The 20208-nt window shown below is 42.2% G+C and overlaps 1 protein-coding gene and 2 long non-coding RNA genes across 3 annotated transcripts in view; 1 reads left to right on the top strand and 2 right to left on the bottom strand.

The window, feature by feature from the left end:
* Window positions 1-6562, top strand: part of LOC120619248 (uncharacterized) — a 28600-nt gene extending 22038 nt beyond the window's left edge. The window contains exon 4 of the long non-coding RNA XR_005657452.1: window positions 2755-6562. This is a non-coding gene — a long non-coding RNA (uncharacterized LOC120619248). The remainder of the gene's footprint in view (window positions 1-2754) is intronic.
* Window positions 1-15390, bottom strand: part of LOC120619211 (uncharacterized) — an 88812-nt gene extending 73422 nt beyond the window's left edge. Inside the window, exon 1 of the long non-coding RNA XR_005657415.1 lies at window positions 12574-15390. This is a non-coding gene — a long non-coding RNA (uncharacterized LOC120619211). The remainder of the gene's footprint in view (window positions 1-12573) is intronic.
* A 446-nt stretch (window positions 15391-15836) lies between these two features.
* The window catches only part of RCL1 (RNA terminal phosphate cyclase like 1), a 51297-nt gene continuing 46925 nt past the window's right edge, over window positions 15837-20208 (bottom strand). Inside the window, exon 9 of the mRNA XM_039883634.1 lies at window positions 15837-16635. Coding sequence (XP_039739568.1) covers window positions 16485-16635 — 151 coding nt within the window. The 3' untranslated portion in view covers window positions 15837-16484. The remainder of the gene's footprint in view (window positions 16636-20208) is intronic.

Below are 20208 nucleotides of genomic sequence, written 5' to 3' on the forward strand. Positions count from 1 at the left end.
GTGGAATGGATACTTTAATTGGCTCTCTCAAACTCCACTTTATTTCCTATGTGGAGAAGTTGAGAAGCTGAGAATATATTTCCCAGGCCTCCTTGCAGCTAGGCTTCTGGCTGTGAATTGCTTCCACCACTTAGGTGTGTTCATGAGAGATCTGGAAAGTGGGAAGAAGGCAATTCCACTTTGCCATCTTTCCAAAGAGTTTCAGGTCAATAAGTGGTCTCTGGCAAATGGGAGTGCTGGCAGGTGCCAGACTCCCTGCTCCACTGTAGGGTGGGCTGGTGGTAGTGACAACAGTGACAGCCTGGCAGAAAACAGTGACAGAATGTCAGGTCAGCAAACCTCCAGATCTCAGCTGTGGTGGAATGACCTTGAGACCAAAATTCCAGTGGCTTCCTCCCCTCTAGCCTTTCAAATGATTTTGTAAGCCCCTCAATTCTTTGTTCTAAATCCCGTTTTGCCTTATCATTGCCCAAAACTAAATACCTGGAGTAGTATCTGTTTCTTGGACTAAGCTCTAAGACAGAACCCACCCCAGGCCAAATGGGATGATGGGATGATGGCACCTAGTTCAGAAAGTGATTGTGAGACTCACATGAGATCCTACAGTTTAAAAAAAAAAAAGGCACTTGGTATATAGTAGATGCTGAACAAATTAAGCATCCACTAAGTTATTGGGATTTGGGGGTTAAATTATTGAGATTATTACTGGACAAGATATAAGAATCCATGAAATCTTAGGCCTAGAGCAAACATGGTGTTGTTGAAAAAACTGGAATGGGAAATTCTTGGACTTGAACACTAGTTCTAGTTGAGTCATAATCTGGTCTCTGTGTATATGTATGACATCTTGAGTCAGTCTTTAACCTTTTCAAGCTTCTGTTTCTTTATCTGCAAAATGAAGGTCTTATAATAAATGACCTTTTGGATAATCCTAGGGACCTTTTATACTTTTAGGAGATTAACTGACAAAGGTTAGGGTTTTGTTTACTGGATCTTTCTTCTCTGTCTATACCATGTTTCTGGTGTGTGACCCCCACCCTCACCCTCCTGAGCATAATTGATTGATTTGGGGATGGGAATTGACATGAGCTGGGCCAATCAGATTTTCTTCTCTGGGAACTTTAAATTAGGCTAGTTCCTCAAATGAAGAAAATAAAACTAGGAGGTTGTAGGGAAGCCTCTTTCTTTTCAATAGGTAGACTAAGAAGCAAGGAAAGGAAAATTTCAGAGAGAGAAGAATGAAGCATATCAGCAGAAGGAAGATTCCTAGGCCCTGATAGCTTTCGAGTTCTTTCCTAAGGCCCAGCTGTATGCCCACCCCTGTATCCTTATAATAAATTCCTTCCTTTCTCTTTAAGTTAGCTTTAACTATACAGTGAATCATAGCAGCAATGGTGTTTGTCTAACAATGTTTTTTCCCATCCCTTTCTTTTGAATTGAGAGGATTCCTCCCCTAATTTTCATGAGGTTGTAGTAAGACAAACCATCGTGGATACTCTGCCCACCCCACCCAAGAATGAGCACATGATCCAGGCAGGCCAATCATTGTACCCTAACCCCCTGGCCACAGTGATTGGTGTGTGTATGGGTACATCACCCAAATAAGGCCAATCGATGTATTCCCTAGGTTGATATAGGGAGTTGAAAAGAGAAGTTTTTTTCTGCTTGGGTGGCTAAACTGAGATGATGTGAGTTTGGGACACTCAGCACCATTTTACCCTCTTTGTGAAGAGCTGCTGTCTGAAACCCAGAACAAGGCAACCCAGGAGACAGAGAGAGAGAGAAAAAACTCTGAAGACATCATCTGAGTCTTTGATTCTATCTTGCCTAAAGCTAAATCCATCCTAGATTTTCTGGTTATGTAAATCAATTTCTTTTATTTCTTCGTTTAAGCCAACTGAAACTGGGTTTTCATCACTTGCAACCCAAATAGCTCTGACTCATATAAATTCATGTCTATTACCTGCCACAAAAATCCTAATAAAACAACATATACAAATACAGGGTTTTATGATGGAGTTTAGACAACTGTCCCTGTAGAATTAATGAGACCGCTATTTAGGCAGGGGTTTCTAAGTTCCCTGCAAAATTCCTTCCAGGTCCACTTGCTGCAGGTCTGTCAGACTTTGGTCTTTGTTATGGGTTGAACTGTGTGCCCCTCCCTCACCACTACCCCCGCTCCAGCAAAATATATGTTTAAGTCCTACTCCAATACCTCAGAATGTGACTTTATTTGGAAATATAGTCATTGAAGATATAATCTGTTGAGGTCATACTGTAGTAGCATGGGCCCCTAATCCAGTATGACCGGTGTCCTTAAAAGAAGACAGCCATGTGAAGACAGAGACCTAGAGAGAACACCATGTGAAGATGGAGCATCAGAGTGATGCAACCACAAGCCAAGGAACGCTAAGGGCCACCAGAACTAGGAGAGAGGCATGGAAGGGATTCTCCTTCAGAAGGTACCAAATCTGCCAACACCTGGGTTTTAGACTTCTAGCCTCCAGAACTATGAGACAATAAGTTTATGTTACTTTAAGCCACCCCGTTTGTGGTACTTTGTTACAGCTGCCCTAGGAAACTAATACAGTCCTCAAAACATGAAGTGTTTGTTGTTTGGGTGATGGCCACAGGTACAGAAGGTGCTGCACTCAGTGCCTGGGTTGTAATTTTATTTATGGCAGAACAACTGTCCTTAGACCGCCTTCCTACTCCACTATCCCCCTTTCGCCATTTGTTTTCCTTTTGCTCTAGGGAAACTGGAGGCCTAGATGGAAATTCTGAAAGGGTGGCCCATAGTCAACCCCACTGGAACTAAGTTCAGAGTCCAGTTTCCAAGGGACTCTAACATCTGAAGAAGATGGCATGTGCGACCAGCTGCGAGGTGGAAAAATGGAAGCAGTGAAAACCACATGACAGGCACTCGATAGCCAGCACCCAAGGTTCCATTCCCCGCCTGTGTCTGGGCAGTGTGTAGCCATCCTGATGAACAGGAATTTTCTCTTTTCCCAACAGCCAGTCCCGTGCCGCAACACTACCACTGGATGGCCAGTCCAGGGCACAAGAGAGGGAAGGGAGGGGAGGGCAGGACAAGAAATGAAGCAAGCACAAAACCTGGCACCTCTGTCCCTAAGAGAGACGCACAGGTGAGAAGACCCCAGCTTGGCTGCCTGTTCTCCACAGCAAACTAACAGAAGATGGAGATGATATGACACATCACCAGTACAGCATAAAGGCGCCTATGCTGAGAGCTACATGGTTCTACTGGAATTGTAGTCTCAAAGAGCTGCAAGAGAGATTCAGAAGATGAGCTGGTAATTGTTACTCAAATATTTTTCCTCCAGAGCTTTTCTTCTGAAAAGACCACAATCTACTTCCTCATTAGCTAACTCCTCATCTTACCTTTTGGGAGGACCTCCCAGCCTGGATACTCCTGACCCTCCAACTAATTGTGAGAGTAGTTGCTGAGAACATTTTAAAGCCTCAACAAAAGATGAGAGTGTGGAGGGTAAAGGTGGGAGCCGCTTTCCTACTTAAAAGAATAACTTAAAAAGTAAGAAAAAGCAAGTTGTGGCCTTAGGAAAAAAAAAATCTCCTAGGAGATGTCAGATACTTGATTCTTAGCAACAGTTCCATTCAATTGGATTTATTAGTTTAATGTTCAAGTGTGGTAAACACCAAGGAGTAGATCAAACTGTTCTTGTCCTTTACTTGGACAGGTTTTGGTGACCCAGATCCCACAGCAGCAAATGAATCCAGGTCAGGCTCCTATGTACAATGAGAGCCTCCCCAGGCACTGTCTGTGACAACAGCCTGGTTTCTCCTTCCCTTGCCCCACCCCAAAACTTTCCAAGCCTCAGGGCCCTGTTCAGCCTTCACTCTTCCCTTCACTCGCCTCAGAACCCAATCTGAGCCTTCGGCTTTTGGAAGATGAGCTATGGGATGGGCTCAGACCATACCAAGTTCTTCACCAACTTGAGAAAGGTTGGTATCTCTAAGGCTACCAAGATAGTTGTTCAATGGAGATTGTCATAGAGAAATGAAATCCTGGGTCTAGAATTATTTTGGCGTGCGGTGGGGGCGGGGGAGGGGCATTGCTTTCAGTTTTTGATTTACCTCTTAAACATGTCAAATTTTGAAGTTGTAATTATCCTTAAGGACAACCTACTCCCAAACGATACCATGTGCCAGCATGGTAAATTCAGCCAAAAGACCCCAGGGAGACATACAGTAGAGTTCTTGGTCAGCTGATCTGTCCCCAGTTCGCTTCCACACTCATGTGCCTCACTCGTACGCTTCTGAGCATCTCCTTTTAGTGCTCATCCCTTAAACATCTGGAGTTTCGTCTCACTCCAGGCACAACTTTTTGCAGTTTTCTAAAGGATTTTGCTTGTGTTGATAAGGAGAAAGAGAAAAGAAGAAAATGACTTAATTTTACCCCCCTTTACCATCTCTTTCCTTATTGTAAAAAACTCAGTGGCCTAGAACTATCAGGTTTTTAGTGGCCCGGAACTAGCATCCATGTACCAATGATTCAAAAGGATACAACCATGGCCCCTGCCAGTCTGGCCACTGTAGATTTCATTTAGTGCAAGAGAAGAAAAAGGGATGAAGTAAAGATGGGAATAGACCCAGACCCCTCTGGGAAGCAATCATCAGAGAGAGAAGAGTGAGAAGAGGAGTCCCTAAGTGTAGCTGGAGCCACTAGGCATTCTTAAGTCAATGACGTGAAGGGTGTCCCCTGCTCATGGAAATGAATGACATCTTCTTCAAAGTAATCACCCGGGGAGATGAGATTCTTATTTCAAAAGAGAAGTCATTTGTTACAAATATCTAGTATTTATATTTTACACTTTATTATTCTAGATGTCCTCGGCAATGCCAAATCTTTTCAGAACATACTGATGGCAAGTCTAACATCATTTGGAGTGAAGCGTAGTCAATGTGCTAAGCAACTCCCTTTTAGGACAAACTCTAGGTGTGGCTGGCTTAGCGATTTTCACTTATGCCTTGTAAAATTGTCCAGGAAGGAAGAGGCCAGGCTTGGGGGGCAGTGATCATCATCACCAGTCAACAGGGTCTTGACAGTGTTAGGTCCAGTGTACCTACCAAGTGCATTGCCTAGTAGGTTCAGTGCCACTGAGAGAAAAAGTCCTTGTCCTTTCAAGACAACTTTTCTGGGTCCTTGGCAGCCTCATATTTGGGTCCTGAGTCTTCTCTCCAACCGCTAGATCCCCTTCAGAAGTCATTTGCCAGTCTTTCTGAAACCTAGTATTCACAGCCAAGAGTGATTCCCCCAGATATCCCACTGCAGCTCAGTGCCTCCTTCTAAATCGCTCCAACAATAGAGAATACATAAAGCAAAAACATCCCCTCCCCAATCTCATATGCCTTGGCTACTCCTATTAACAACCTAAATTGTAGTTTGCCAGATGATTTCTCTTTGGGGACTCTTAAGCTGGCTCTTTTACCTAAATCAATGCCCATATTTTGAATGCTAGACAGAGTTCACTGTGGTGACCACAATGACACACCCTCTGCAGAGGTGTAAGTAGGTTGTGATTAAGTTGGGTCAGTTAGGTTGGCTTAATTTCTAAGTCTGGAGATCTCTTGGTGCAGTGACAACCTACACCAACCTCAGGTCCTAGGAGAACCAGGTGGGTTGTGGGACAAGCAAGACTGTGCTACAGGGTTTGTCCAACTTGCAGGGTCAGTAGTGCTCACTGGTTCAAATAGCCAACTGTCTAGGGCCAGGACCTGGTCTGAACTCAGTCCTGTCCTGGCTGTGCAACCTGGGCCAAGTCCTTCTGTTCTCCAACTTCCTTACCCATTAAAGACAGTTGGAATAAGGAGACAGTTGGGAAGATGTCTAGGGAACCAATTTGTAATGTAATACAATAATTGTATTGATGAGCGTTCTACTCAAGGAACATTCTGAATGCTGTTTAAAGGAATATTTTGATAAGCTGATGGATATAAGGGGGACAGAAGAATAGTTCTGTATTATATATTTGCTGCCTTGGTCTACTCAGCATCCATTTTCTTGTCTTCTGACACCACACGCCGTATTTTCCTTGGGAGACTACCTCCCTCACTTTTAGTGGTTTGGGAGTTTGACTTCCATGTGGTTTGTCTCCACCAGGCTCTAGTAGTTGGCATGTGACCCAGGCGTGGCCAAGCAGAGCAGTCAATCCTTCTGGTTACAGTAATTGATTACTGGTTGGGCAAATAACCCAAGTCAATTCCATGTTTTCTACTCTTTGGGGATATTGTTGGGAACTATTAGATAGAGAGACTCTTTCTGTTGGGGCTGCTGAGAGGACAGGATAAAAGTCAAGAACTTCTGATGATCTCTTGACACCATCAATGAAGAGACCCTGCTAAAGAACCGAGCAGGAGAAAGAAGACCAGAGATATGCAGCAAAAGTGATGAGTCGTGATGATATCAATCAAGCCCCTGGATCCAGCAAGGCCCAAAATAAGATGCATCGTTGGAATTAAATGAATCAATACACTCCTATTTTTGCTTCAGCCTGTTTGTTTTCAGTCACTTACACTAAAGAAAAAAAAATCTTGACTAATATAACTTCCAATGGGAATGCTTAGGCAACAAAAGATGACGAAGCAGGTCTTCTGCTGAGAAGACATGAAAAAGTGAGGTGCTATCGCCAGCATCTTCCTTGTCCAGCATTTACCCTTCCCTCACAAAATGCTCATCCTGCCAAATCTAAATCAATACTGAACAAGTATTTAAAGAATACCACTTGAAAGGGCACCAGGTATGACCTGCTAGAGACATCCAGTTTCTCCACTAATTGTGTTACTTTGAGTAAGTTTCATAGCTTCCCTAAGCCTAAACATATGTGCCTGTGAGGATGGAATGGGATAATGGTCATGGAAGTGTTCTGAAATCCATAAAGCAGTGACAATTATCAAGGCAAATCTTGAACACTTGCCACCTTGGAAGGCTGCTGCTTTGTAGAGGAAAACATCATAAGGGAAAAAAGCAGCACTTTATCTCTAAAGGACGCTCAGTTCAGACAGCATTTTAGTAACCACAGGCCAGTAATGCCAAATGGAATTTCATCTTTTTGAATGATTGAGACTGATTCAATTACTGAATTGCCCTTCAGTCTCCCACCTTCTTCTCTTTCCAAACCTACCTCCCTCTGACACACAAGCAGATAGTCAAGGTTTGTGCCAAGAAGTTCAAACCTTCCAGAACATTCCAGAATAATTACACGACCAAAAGTAGGTAACCAACAGGAGACTACTACTGGGGAGAAAATAATTATACAATGTAACAATCATTCCCACCTTTTCAAGAAAGCATGGAGACCTCTTTTGAACATCTAAAATTTTCATAGACCTGTTTCTACATGATAGAATCTGTTGCTTGAGAAAGTACTTAATGGAACAAATATGAATTCGGTAATGCTTTTAAATGAATTTGTGTATTATTCACAACAGCAGTAGCTCTTAACATCTGGAAAGAGAGTCATAAAAGAATGTACAAGTCCTATTATGAATTCGGTGTTCACAATCCTTTGGTGCAGGCGATTTCTCTGGTAAACAGATAAGACAAGTAGGACAGCCCCTGAGGGACAAGAGCAGCTGAACCACTGCTGTTCTCCCAGCAGATTCTCCTTGTTTTGCCAAAACTATTTTCTTGGTATTGTTAACAAAGGCACTGGCCACATGCCCCTTCGATCTGAGGCTGTTTTCCACTTCTTTTTGCGCTTTTTCCTTTCAGGTGGGTTAGTCAGGGAGTTGAAGTTGGTCAGGGAGTTCAAGTTCTCTTCATTATTTCTTGACCTGGGGTGCACTCAGGGCTCTGATTGAACCTTTGCTGCTATTTCAGCTTCTGAACTCCCAAAAGACAAAACTCAGAACTGCAAATAGCATCTACTCAGATTGCCAAGAGCTGCAAAAGTTTATCCTTGACAGCTTTAAAAAGCACCCATATTAAATTCTACATTTTGAAGAAGATACTCAGAGAATCCAGGCAAGCTCCCTTCTGGAAAGCCCATCAGTAGAGGAGTAGGGTGGCAAGGGCTTGTTTTAAGGGCTAAAGTCTCTCTTTTTTTTAAAGGTCTATTTAAAAAGCCCAAGCTCTCTTCCCATTTCTAGGTCCACTGCCTCAAGGACTCTGTTTTTGCATCTCAGTGATAGCTGCTAGCAGGTGAGAGTTCTCTAAAAATCCAGGTGTTTGGGGGGCTCAGGCTTGGCTTAAGAATATGGCCAAAATTTTCCCTGGTGCCCTCCCACAAGAGTTTCTCCCTTACTCATTACCAAAACTTGGGTTAAGATTCCACAAGGCTCTGGCACTTACCTGGGACCCCTACCCTAGTCAAAACTTTTACATCTTCTGACCGCTTCTTGCTGAGAGCTCAAGTGGGCTCTACTGCCATGTTAAGGCTCTGAGCCAAGAATTAAAGGACAGTCAATGTGACTCTCAAGAAACTGGCGACATTATAACGATCGCATGACCAAAAAAAAAAAAAGTTCCAGTCCATCTACATACCTGACCCCTCCAATTCCTAGAAGCCCAGACAAGAAGTGAAGATGGTAAAGGGCTTGGTGGGCCTAGTGGCCATTGATTTGAAGCTCATGTGTGTGAGGTCGATTCCATAGGGCTAGGGCAAGGGTCAGACATGAGCCTGGATTTTCCACCAGGTTCCCTACAACTGCTCAGCTACTCACAAATATTCTAATCAAGAATAGAAGAGTTTATCTTTTCCTAAAAAATTCTACCAGACCAGGAATCCCCAAAGTATGATCTGCAAAATAAGAGCACTACATGTAATATATACATGTGTGTATATAGATATATTTGGGTTTTTTTGGCAGGGTATAGAAAGTTTCATAGTCAAGTCAGTTTGAAAAGTGGTAGGTTAAACAAAGACAGTTTCAACTGCAGCACTTCATGGAGTTATGTTAATGTACATTGTGACTCTCCAAGCCTGGTCTGAGGGTTGCAGTGTTGTCTACACCTCTGTTGAGCCTTTTCCAGGGAAAGCATTCCATGACGATAGTATGTCATGGAACAAGCGCTACAGTGGACCTCACAGGATCTAAATTGGAGGTGAGCACAGTGCTCTGACCCCTAATCCTGCTGCCAGGCCTGGAATAGGGACGGGCAAGGTGCAGGAGCCTAAAGCACTTATCCAGCATCTAGGGCATGCCTTCCCCATGAGAGTCCCCTCCGTCTGTGGCGCCTCCTTCCCCAGGGACCAGCCACATCACAAGTCACTTGTGTAGTTTTTCTTTCTTTCTTTGAGGGAAGAAGAGTGGGACAAAGAGTATGTATGCCCCAATCTTTATTTACCTTGGAGCTGATGGAAAATCATAAGAGTTGTACCTGAGATTTTTAATATAACTAAATTTATATACAGACACGGATATATATATATATATCCGTGTCTGTATATAAATTATATAATTTATATACATAAGTTATATATATATCCGTGTCTGTATATAAATTATATGTCTGTATATATATTATATAAAACTATAAAAACAAAATAGTGCAAAATTATTTGAAAATCAGAGAAATATTTATCACACTCTCGTCCTAATAACCCGTCATCACTTACGTATGTCTTTATTGCTCTTCCACAGGTAGCTCTTTATGTTTTTGTTATCATTTTAATTCTTGTGTCCCTGGAAATGGAATAAAAGTCCCAATATTTGTCCCCCACTCCTGAAGCTGCCTTTCCAGAGGCTGATGAAGGCAGAACCAATGGAGAGCACCCACTGATACTGCATGGAAATTCCCTTTCTTTCAGGCCGGCCCCCTGCTCTTCCTCCTGGCCCACAATCCACATGCTGCTCCCACACCCACAACTGATCACCGCCACTTCTCCTTCCCCTGTGTTATCATCCTGGGTATGCTCTCACTTCTAGCCAAAGAATACCACTGGATAAAATGATGAATTTTGCTCAGTGTCCATATTAACTTTGGCTTTCTGGATACAAAGAGGTTGTCTTTGTCAGGCATCATTTGTTGAATTGAATTCATTCTTATCTACCAAATTCTAAACCATAATGCTGCAAGATTTTGGATGGTGAAAGATGGTGGTGGGCAAGTATTATGAGACATCCTTCTGAGAATATTCAGGGAATAAGGTAACGCGACCTATAGTAGACAACTGTTGTTTCTACCTTCCCATGTTTGCTCTCTTCTTTGTAAAAGCATTCAGATTTTCCTTTGGGAATCACCTCTTAATACACACAATGTGGGTGATGCTGACATCACTACCACATAAAGGATGAGAATAAGACCCAGGTTCCGGTCAATCAAAACATGCTGGAGTCAGCAGAGGGAGACACAATTCTGGGAAGTTGGTTTTTTTTAAGTATTGAGTAGAGAGATTTGTCCACTATGACTGCTGAGAGAATAGAATATTACAGAGAATGCCTGCTGGAGAAGGGAGAGAACACTGAAGAAAGCAGAGCTGAGAAATGGAAGAGAGTTGGATTGTGATGACACTGTAGTTCTTTACACTGTAGCTGAAGACTACGTTGAAGTCTGCTGACACCGTAGTTCCTCAGTTTCATTCGGTGCACGCAGTAGCTTCAGGATCGGACAGCTCTGAGGTAGCCCTGCCTTTTCACTTCACCCTGACTGGATGGATCCTGTTGGAACATGGTGAACTTCACAGAGATTCCTGTAGTCCATCTTTTTAACTCTGTAACATTGGTCATGGGGCAATTGACCCAACACGCATGCAGGCATCGTATCTTGTCTCTGGTCTTCTAGCTGGGTATATACAAGTACCAGATGTAAAGATAAACCCTGTCACTTATGCTGACATTAACCTGTTAGGCAGAAGACTGCTTTGAATCCTCACCAGGAACTGAACAGCTTAAAAGAATCCTAAGCATTTAATACATAACCATTACGTTTAGCTAACCTTCTCAATGCCAGGGCTGACAGTTGATATTTCTCATTGTGCAGATGAGGAAACTAATCTCAGGTAGAGGACCTGCCCAGTGCCACCTATCTATGGACACAGCTAGGATTCAAACACAGGTCTCATTCCTAACCCTGTGTTACTTCCACAATGCTTTACTGAAACTCAAGAAACCAAAAGCTTTCCTCATAAACGACTGAATTAATCTTTTAAAAAAAAGGCTTTCAAAAACAACTTTAAAATCATAGCCACAGCAAACCTTTAAAGACCAACCAGTTCATACCATCCTAGGTTAACAGAGAGAATTAAGCAACAACTGAGTGTGGTGAGAGCTGAGATAAGGGAGACACTCAGGGGTCAATAAGAACATGTAGTGGGAATACATCGGGGTTGGTGGGGGAGGTTACCTCAGGAACTGCTGAGGCTTTAAGAATGAGAAGGTGGCTCAGTAAGCAGAGAGGGCTTACATGGTTTCACTCTTTAGGCCCCTTATATGATAGTATTATCAAACCACACATATTAAAATATAGCCACTTCCCAAAGTTCTGAAATGCTTTTAACAATTTTGCTTCTTAAACTGTTTGGTGACCAGCAACTGATTTAACAGATAATTAACTATGACTTGTTGTTTGTAATCATCGTGTGCTTGGGAATGCTTATGAAAAAAAAATTCTCACCTATCTTGTTTTCAATATTTTAACAATTAAGGTGGGAAACATTTTGTTTTGTGAATAATTATTTTTGCTCTCTTTTTTGCCTAATTTTGAGCCAGTATTGTTTTGCGTTTTTTTCTTTTCTTTTTTTTGCACAAACATTCCTATTGGTTCTTCAAAGTTTACAGATCTTAGGCACAATGCCTTTAATAGCAGGTCGAAACAGAACATAGGACTGACAGAGTACGTGAGAAGGTCCAGGAACCAGTACACTCAGCACTTAAAACAGCCTGAAGTCAGTTGTCACAATCTGATGTTAGATCCCTGATGTTGGATACTTATATGTAGCAAGAGAGGCATCATTTCGAAATATATAGTCCCCACCAATATCTTTCCTTAAAGACTATAAAGAGCTTCAGGATGTCCTACATTCTCAGAGGCAGCAGGAAGAGGCAGTTGCCCCTACCATTCCTTTCCCTTTGGAACACCGTCTACTCCCAAGACAGAGACAAGTTGCCCAAATGGCCACCAGTGAGTCTAGCAGCAGTCCTACCACTCATGGTGACAGGGTATTCTGAGTAGACGCATGAAGTTGCCACATGTGTTATAGCTGAGCTAGTTCATTTCCTTTGTCTTTAAGTTGGCCTCTGATGTGTAGACATTCACCTACTTTCATCAGTTTGAATATATTTCCCAACTCGTAGCAAAAAGTATTAAAGCTCTTTAGAGGATTAGGAATGGGGAGGAAACAGAAAAAAGAATGTTTTGAGACCTCAGAGAAAATATCTTAATAATGTTTAAAAAAAATACTTATGCCAACTCACCTACCTGCCATGGGGCATCTTTCTGATTTTTCTAGCACCAACTCACACATCCACCCCGATTCCACAGAGGAAACTCAAGTGCGTATGCGGGGGGGATGACAGCGTGTGAATTACTTAATGTCATAACAGCTAATTAGTAGCTGAACTGGACCAGAAAGCAAGCCGTGCCACACTTACCTCCTGAGATCACCATCATACGCCTTGCAGACCCAACAGGTCTCGCAGAGCAGGATCCACATCGAGAACCACTAGCATCAGAAGAACCAGGAAGAGAGGGAGTAGAAACATTCTGAGCTGGCCCTTCAACAGGTACTGCCCCAAGGCCCATGCCTCAGGCTTGGCGTCAGTCTATCTGACAGGAATGGACCAAAAGTGACAAAGAATCAGAGTCTCCTCATACCCAGGCAGCCCCTGACAAAATGTCAGTTTTTATTTGCTTGAGTAAAAGAATGATGTGGCTTGGCCTCCCTAAGATGCCAAACAGGGATAAATTGTTCCATTCAAATGGCTTCTTAGACTTAGCCAACTAGAACGCAAAAAAGACCTAGCTTGCGTATTCAGGTTCCCATTAACGATTAGTCACTTGTAAAGAAGAGGCTGGAGTCATCCGAACATGGACACTCTGACTAAGCACAAATTATATCTCATCCACTCTGGAGCCGGGTGAGGAACAATGGAGATCCAGGTTGGGCATAAGGCCTGTGGTACTGCTTTTCCATTACTCATAGACTGGCTAAAATTGCCCACTGGTACCTCCACTGGTTTCCAACAAAGTGCCAACAGGAAGATTCAATGAATCCCATATTCTAATCCTCTCACCATGACCAAGGCCCCCAATAAATTCATTCCTTTACCCTGCTTTGCTCCCCACACCTCGTCCAGGCGAATCCCACCCACATCTTGGGCGCAGCCCAAACTGTGGTAATTCCTTATTTCCCTGGTGTTTCCTTTTCTCTACCTTTGATTTTATCCACTTCTTCAAGCCTCCTCTACTTCATCCTGCCTAATTCCTTCCCTGCCTTTTGTATTCTCAACTCTTCCCCTTAGTCTCCATAAAATTAGCTGCCAACATTGGCCTCACCTAGGAGCCTCCCAACACAAAAGGCCTAAAGAAAATGTCCACATCACAGTCTTTTCTTGTAGAGTGACAGTGAAAGGACAGGCCCCGCTGTGTAACTTAAGTTTTGGGGGTTTTTGTTGGGTCTGTAATCAGTGATACCCCTCGCCACTTTTTATCAGCAAAGATAAAACAAAAAACAAACAAAAGAGAAAAGAACCATGAGGTTTAGCTGCCTTGTAAGGGTAATGTGGATTTCAGCAGGGCCTCCTGTTGCTCTTTCCCCATCAGCATGTCCTGTTGCAATACCCTAGCTTCCTCCCACCCCTTATCAACTGTCCTGATGAATATGGTAAAATAATCATGATGGAGGGAGGCTGGCTAGTGTTTACACAGAAAAGAGTTGAAGGCTCCTGAAAGGCAGAAGCAGAGCCTGGTAGCTGACTGGAAGGCAAAGGCAATGATTCTGCCGTGACCCTAATAAGGTCACACATGTATCTGACTTTAAAAAAAATCACTAGTCTCATTGAGTGGTCTGTCTCTGCCAAGGGTAGCAGGCAGGCCAAGGCAAAAAACCAAAATGCTAGAATCTCTCATCAAATTACGCCGGGGTAGCTGGACGCATCAGGAGCTAAGCTAAGAACAAGGCAGAGACCGCAAGAGCTGAATGACACTGAGGTGTACCAGCAACCTGCACAGGATGGCTTCTTCCCAAGGAATGGTGTTATTTTTCTTGGGTGTTTGAAAGGAGCTGGGAGCAAGCTGTTTAAATATTAAATTTGTCCTCCTTTTGGTAATATCACCACTACCATTGGATGTTCTCACTCCAAAAGCAGCTGTGCCAGATAGAGGGCTAGAAACCACCAAATATTTCCATGTTTATAGCAGATAGAGGCACACGTCCCTTCTACAGCTTGCAATGATTTGCCTGGAGTCAATATGCCATCTTAAATTGATCAACAGTACCATTTCTAGAGCTTGTTCCAAGGCATAGAAAGCTCTTGTAGAATAGTATTTGACATGTAGCCCCTTAGTTCTGTATCTGAGCATGGACAGATCTGGGTTCAAATGTTGGCAGCACTAAATGAGACTGCAGTGTGTGGCATGCAAAATTCTCAGATGACCAAGATTTCCAGCCCCTGTCTAGTTAAACAATCATCTAGGTACTGCTGTGTTCACGTGACCATAAGATAGGGAGATTATTCAGGTGGGACTGTAATGTGAGTCACTTAGAAGCAATGTTTCCTTCAGCTGGTACCACAAGAGGAAGTCAGATTCGAAGCACGTGAAGGATCTGATGCAATAGGATTTGATGCACCACTGTTGGCTTGAAGATGGAAGGAATCGAGTTATGAGGAATGCGTGTAGCCCTATAAGCTGACATCAGCCTTGAGACCCTAAGCAGAGAACCCAGTCAAGCTCACTAGGAGCTCTGGGCTACAGAACTGTGAGATGATAAATTAATATTGTCTCAAGCTGCTAAGATTGTAGTAGTTTGTTATGCAGCAACAGAAAACTAATATAGCATGTAAAGCTCTCAGTAAGTAGACTGCTACAGTTCTAAATGGCCTGGACTTCTTCAGTGTTGGCCCTCCAATCTCCAAATCCTCCCACACCCCAGTCATAAGACCACAGACTTCTTCTGACCCCTTTCACTAAAAAAGAAAAGTGTACCAAGAAGATGAGGGAGACAAAGATCTCCCATACTTCAAAAGCCCACCCCGGATGGAGATACCATTTGGAATCCTAGTAAAAAGAATTAGATCTTTCTCCATCTACCAACTCTAATACACCAAATGTAGACTCATTAGTTGGCAGGAGCAATCCGCCACAGGCCCTGGCTGTTCCTGTACATCCTTGGTAGGGAGGCCATTACCCAGGCCCTTCTCATAACTGTGTTCACAGCAAGAGTCTTGAGAGATGAAGTAATGTGTGCATCTGGATCACATAGCAGGCCTGCTATAAAAGGTAGTTTCCCTAAGCACGCATGTTCCTTAGCTGTGATGCAAACCCACTGTGTGCATGGCATCTACCGGGGGCCCGTCCATATTACCACTGTGGGACGTGGGGACAGGAGACACCAATTCAAACATGAAGCTCATGCTGCTTGCTGTGCTGATTCACACAGTTCTTTGTCTCTGACTGAGGACTCTCATGTCTTCTGCTAGCATTCATGAAACAGTAATAATCTAACTTATTAGCTTGTAAGGTAAAATTCCAGACTCTGACAGTATAACACTTAGATCTTTAAATCAGGAGATCTAAGGTCTTTACACTATAAATTTCAAAGGGACAGAATATTCTTTCTGAATTTTCTTGTGGAGATAAGAAAATCTATATCACAGAGCTATTGTGAGACTACAAATGTAGAGCACATCTGGGATATAGAAAATATCCAATAACTTTAATTGGACTCCTGCCCTCCAAGGTACTCATCCCCCCACATACACAGACAATGAACCAGACAGGGAACAGCATCTGTCTCCAAGACAGCAGAGTCCATTCCAAAGACAAGAGATGACAGTCTGATATACCGATTTCTGACATTTGCATAATACTACACTAGTCATAAAGAGTTTCCACTCATGTTATCTCATTTAATCCCCACAGACACAAAGGTTCAAAAAGGTCAGTCCTTGCAGAAAAAACAGTAACAGATTCCACAGTCTGGAAAATGGCCACACGACAGAAGCCCAGGGATGTGGACTGAGGAAGCATTGCTGAAACGCAGTTGTGCTGTTGGTCTAGCAGCACAACTACGTCCTAAAAGGCACATTCTTTGTCCGAGTAAGCCAAGGGGGCTCTCATCCATGACAGGGCCTCCTGAGGAATGTCAATGCCACTGGAGAAATGGCTGGAAACCACATGATATAAAGATGTCTTTTATTCAGATATTGTGATTGTTTTTAAATGGAAAATCAAGACTTTAACACAAGAGGCTATCCTATGGATGAATCTGGACTTGGTCCCTTTGGGTCCTTGGCAGCTTCTGTTTTCTCTGTAAGCGTTGGGGCCCTTATCTGTGACAGTATCACTTGAGGGTCTTGCTAAGGTTGGAGAAGCCAATGCCAACACAGGTCAGCAGCACTTTATCCCCACCCTTGAGTTCTTCACCACATGGCTTGGTTTCAATTTTAAACATAATCTGGAAAAAGCTCTTCAAATGCCGCAAAAATTCTATCCTAAAAAAAAAAGGAGGGAGGAATAAAAGAGTAGTAATTCAATTTAAAAGAAATTCTCCTCCCACCTAGAACCCAAGCTTTTAATTTTCCAGATCAAGAGGAATGACCCAAATTAAGAAATTCTCATCAAGTCTGATTAAATAATATCTATTTATAGCCTGCCAGTTTCCAAAGAGGATTTAGACAGCTTGCAAAGGTGCACACAATATAAAATAAATTAAATAAGTAAATAAGGTTAGAGGTTATTGCATGACACATTAAGTCTTCTTCTACACACTTGTTACAATGGACATTGTTACATGTTAATCTTTGAGTGGCTCCTGCAAAGAGAAAAACACATACTCTCATGATTCACATCATCATGAATGACTGCTGCTGCTGCCAAAATACAGAATTCTCTCTCTCCATCCTCAACCTCAACAACACCCTTCCATTCACTCAACAAATACTTATGAAGGTCTACAATGTGCCAGGCATTGCTCTTAGTGCTGGAGATGTTGCAGTCAACTAAAAATCCCTTCTTCCATGGTGTTTTCAATCTAGTGGGGCAGCCAAGATAAGTTAAGTGTTCTTAAAAAGGGAAATTTAAATAAAGTAAACAAGGCAGATGGGAAGGAAATGTGGGTATAACAATATTTGTGTGTATGTGGCGGGAGGCAATATTAAATAAGGGGGCCAGGGATGAACTCCCAGTAAATATGGCAAGAAATTTCATGGGGTTGTTTCTTGTCATCTTTTTTAAGACGGAGTGATGGCTTCACTCCAACAATACCTTGGGAATAGTAACTCTATGGAAGGACCATGGTACAGGTATGCAGGCCTCTACTTGGCCTAACAGATTCAGCATCACCACAGCTACCTTGACCATTAAGACTCACCTGGATAATTCATTAAATATACAGATTCCTGATGGTTCTGACCAACTGGCAACTGAGAGGGAGGACATGTCCATGTGGAAGAGCCCAGAATCACAGGCCGCATGCACAGACATCCCCTCCCCACCCCTTACCAGGTCCTGTCTCCCTAGTGCATAGGGGCCAGAAAGCTATTATTCACGAGCACTCCTCATGATATTTATCAGGCAAGTTTGAAAAATACTACTTTGGTTAAGAACAGATGGACTGCATATCTATAATAAAGTATTCTAGCAACCTTGGGTTGTGCTCCCTCCCAACTGGACTATCCAAACTCCCTACCCCAGCCAGATGTTTCTAAGGTCCAACTGTACATGGAATCACCTCAGGAGCTTTCAAAATACTGGTCCTGACATACAGATCAATGGAACAAAACTGAGAGTCAGGAAATAAACTCATTCATTTATGGTCGATTGAATTTCAAGAAGGGTGCCAAGATAATTCAACAGGGGAAAGAATAATCTCAATGAATGGTGCTGGAACAACTTCACATGCAAAAGAATGAGGTTGGACACCTTCTTCATATTATACACAAAAATAAACTCAAAATGGATCAAAGATCTGCAAGTAAAAGCTAAAACTATGAAACTCACAGAAGAAAACAGGAGTAAATCTTCATGATCATGGGCTAGGCAATGGTGTCTTAAATATAACACAACATTTAAAAGCAGAGTGATGAAAGAAAAAAATAAATTGGACTTCAGCAAAATTAAAATCTTTTGTGGACGTTATCAAGAAAGTGAAAATACAAGCCCCAGGATGGGAGAAATTATTTGCAAACCATATATCTGATAAGGACCTAATATCTAAAATATATAAAAAATTCTAACAACCTAATAATAAAAAATCAAAAAACCCAATTTAAAAATGGGCAAAGGATCTGACAGACATTTCTCCAAAGAAGATATACAACCACTGTGATACCATTTCACATCAAATAGAATGGCTACAATCAGAAAGACAGATAATAATGAATGTGTGGGTCAGGATGTGGAGAAATCAGAACACTTATACACTACTGGTAGAAATTGTCACCACTATGGAAAAACAGTCTGGCAGTTACTCTAAATGTTAAACAAAGAGTTACCATATGATCCAGCAAAATGAAAAATACACTCACACAAAAACTTGTACACAAATGTTCAGAGCAGCATTATTCATAACAGTGAAAACAACCCAAATGCCCATCAACTGATGGCAGGATAAACAAAATGTGGTATATCTATATAATGGAATATTATTCAGCCATATAAAGGAACAAAATACTGACATATGCAACAATTTGAGTGAACCTTGAAAACATGCTAAATGAAAGAAACCAGTCACCAAAAAAACTCATACTGTATGAGTCTATTTATATGAAATAGACAGAACAGGCAAATCTATTATAGAAGCAGAAAACAGATTAGTGGTTGCCCAGGGCTGGGAGTAGTGGGAAGAATAGTGAACAACCATGAATGGGCAAAGGGTTTCTTTCCGGGGTGATGAAAATATTCTAAAATTAGATTGTGGTTATGTTTACACAACTTTGTGAAAATACTAAAAACCACTGAACAGTATACTTTAATGAGTAAACTATGTGGTATATAAATTATATCTCAATAAAGCTGTTTAAAATAAATAAATGAATACATATTTTTGAAGTTAAACAAAAATGCACTGATCGTGGCTCCCACCCTCATACAGCATATACCAAACTAAGTATAAAGCCTATTGTGATAAATTTTCCACCCCCTTCTGTCCCTCTGTCCTAGGTGATCTAGTCAAAGAAGGGAAAGGCAAAAAGGAGAGAAGGAGGCCCAAACAATTCCTCTCCCTGCCTGACTGACATATTAGGGCTAAGAGATGAAACAGGAACTACCCTGGAGAGTAGGAGTTCCGGTGAGTGCTGCATGCTAACAGAAAAATTCCTCACTTCTTTGCTCTTTCTTCTCCCTATAATGATGCTACATCTCCATCTTTAAAATAACATTCTATTTGTCAGCCCTTCTACAAAGCTTTCCCTCGCCAATAACCTTCTGCATTCTTGGCTCTGCTTATGGTATCTAAATGCTTATGTATAGTTGTCTCACAATTGCCCCCTCCTCCTCTGGTAAATTATTATAAATACCTTAAGGGCAACAACCTTATCTATTATTGAAATCTATTATATACCTGCTAGGCACTATATAAGGCATTCAATAATAAGGCATCGAGTAGAATTTAGGAGTTAGGGCTAATTTTGAGAAATGACTTCAACATTCTTAGCAATTAAGGGAAGTCAGTTCTTCTGCTGGTTTTCCTGTCTTACCAGCCATTTGACATTTTCAGTTTTTTGCTCTCCATCTCAGCCTCACAACCTCCCCTACCCTGTCCTAGGGAAAAAAGAAAATAAACACATCAAACCCATATATAAACAGTGCACATCTGTGGGCAACACTTCCAGCTGGCAGCAATGCAGACAAAACCAATCATCTCACCCACTCGTCTGCATTCTAAGGAGAAAACAGCTTGTTCTCTCTTTCACTGCTGCCTCGGCTCTAACACAGGCCCGCCCCCAGTGCTTCCCCAGACTACTTCCCTCTGAATGGTTTGACTGTGCTGGAAAACCCAGATGCCTGCCCCAGCTGGCAGAATTCCTAAGAGGCCTCAGCTTGCTTCTGATCTCTTGGAGGATAGG

The sequence above is a fragment of the Pteropus medius genome, unplaced genomic scaffold (assembly GCF_902729225.1).
Source record: "Pteropus medius unplaced genomic scaffold, Ma_sr-lr_union100, whole genome shotgun sequence".
Classification (NCBI taxonomy): domain Eukaryota; kingdom Metazoa; phylum Chordata; class Mammalia; order Chiroptera; family Pteropodidae; genus Pteropus; species Pteropus medius.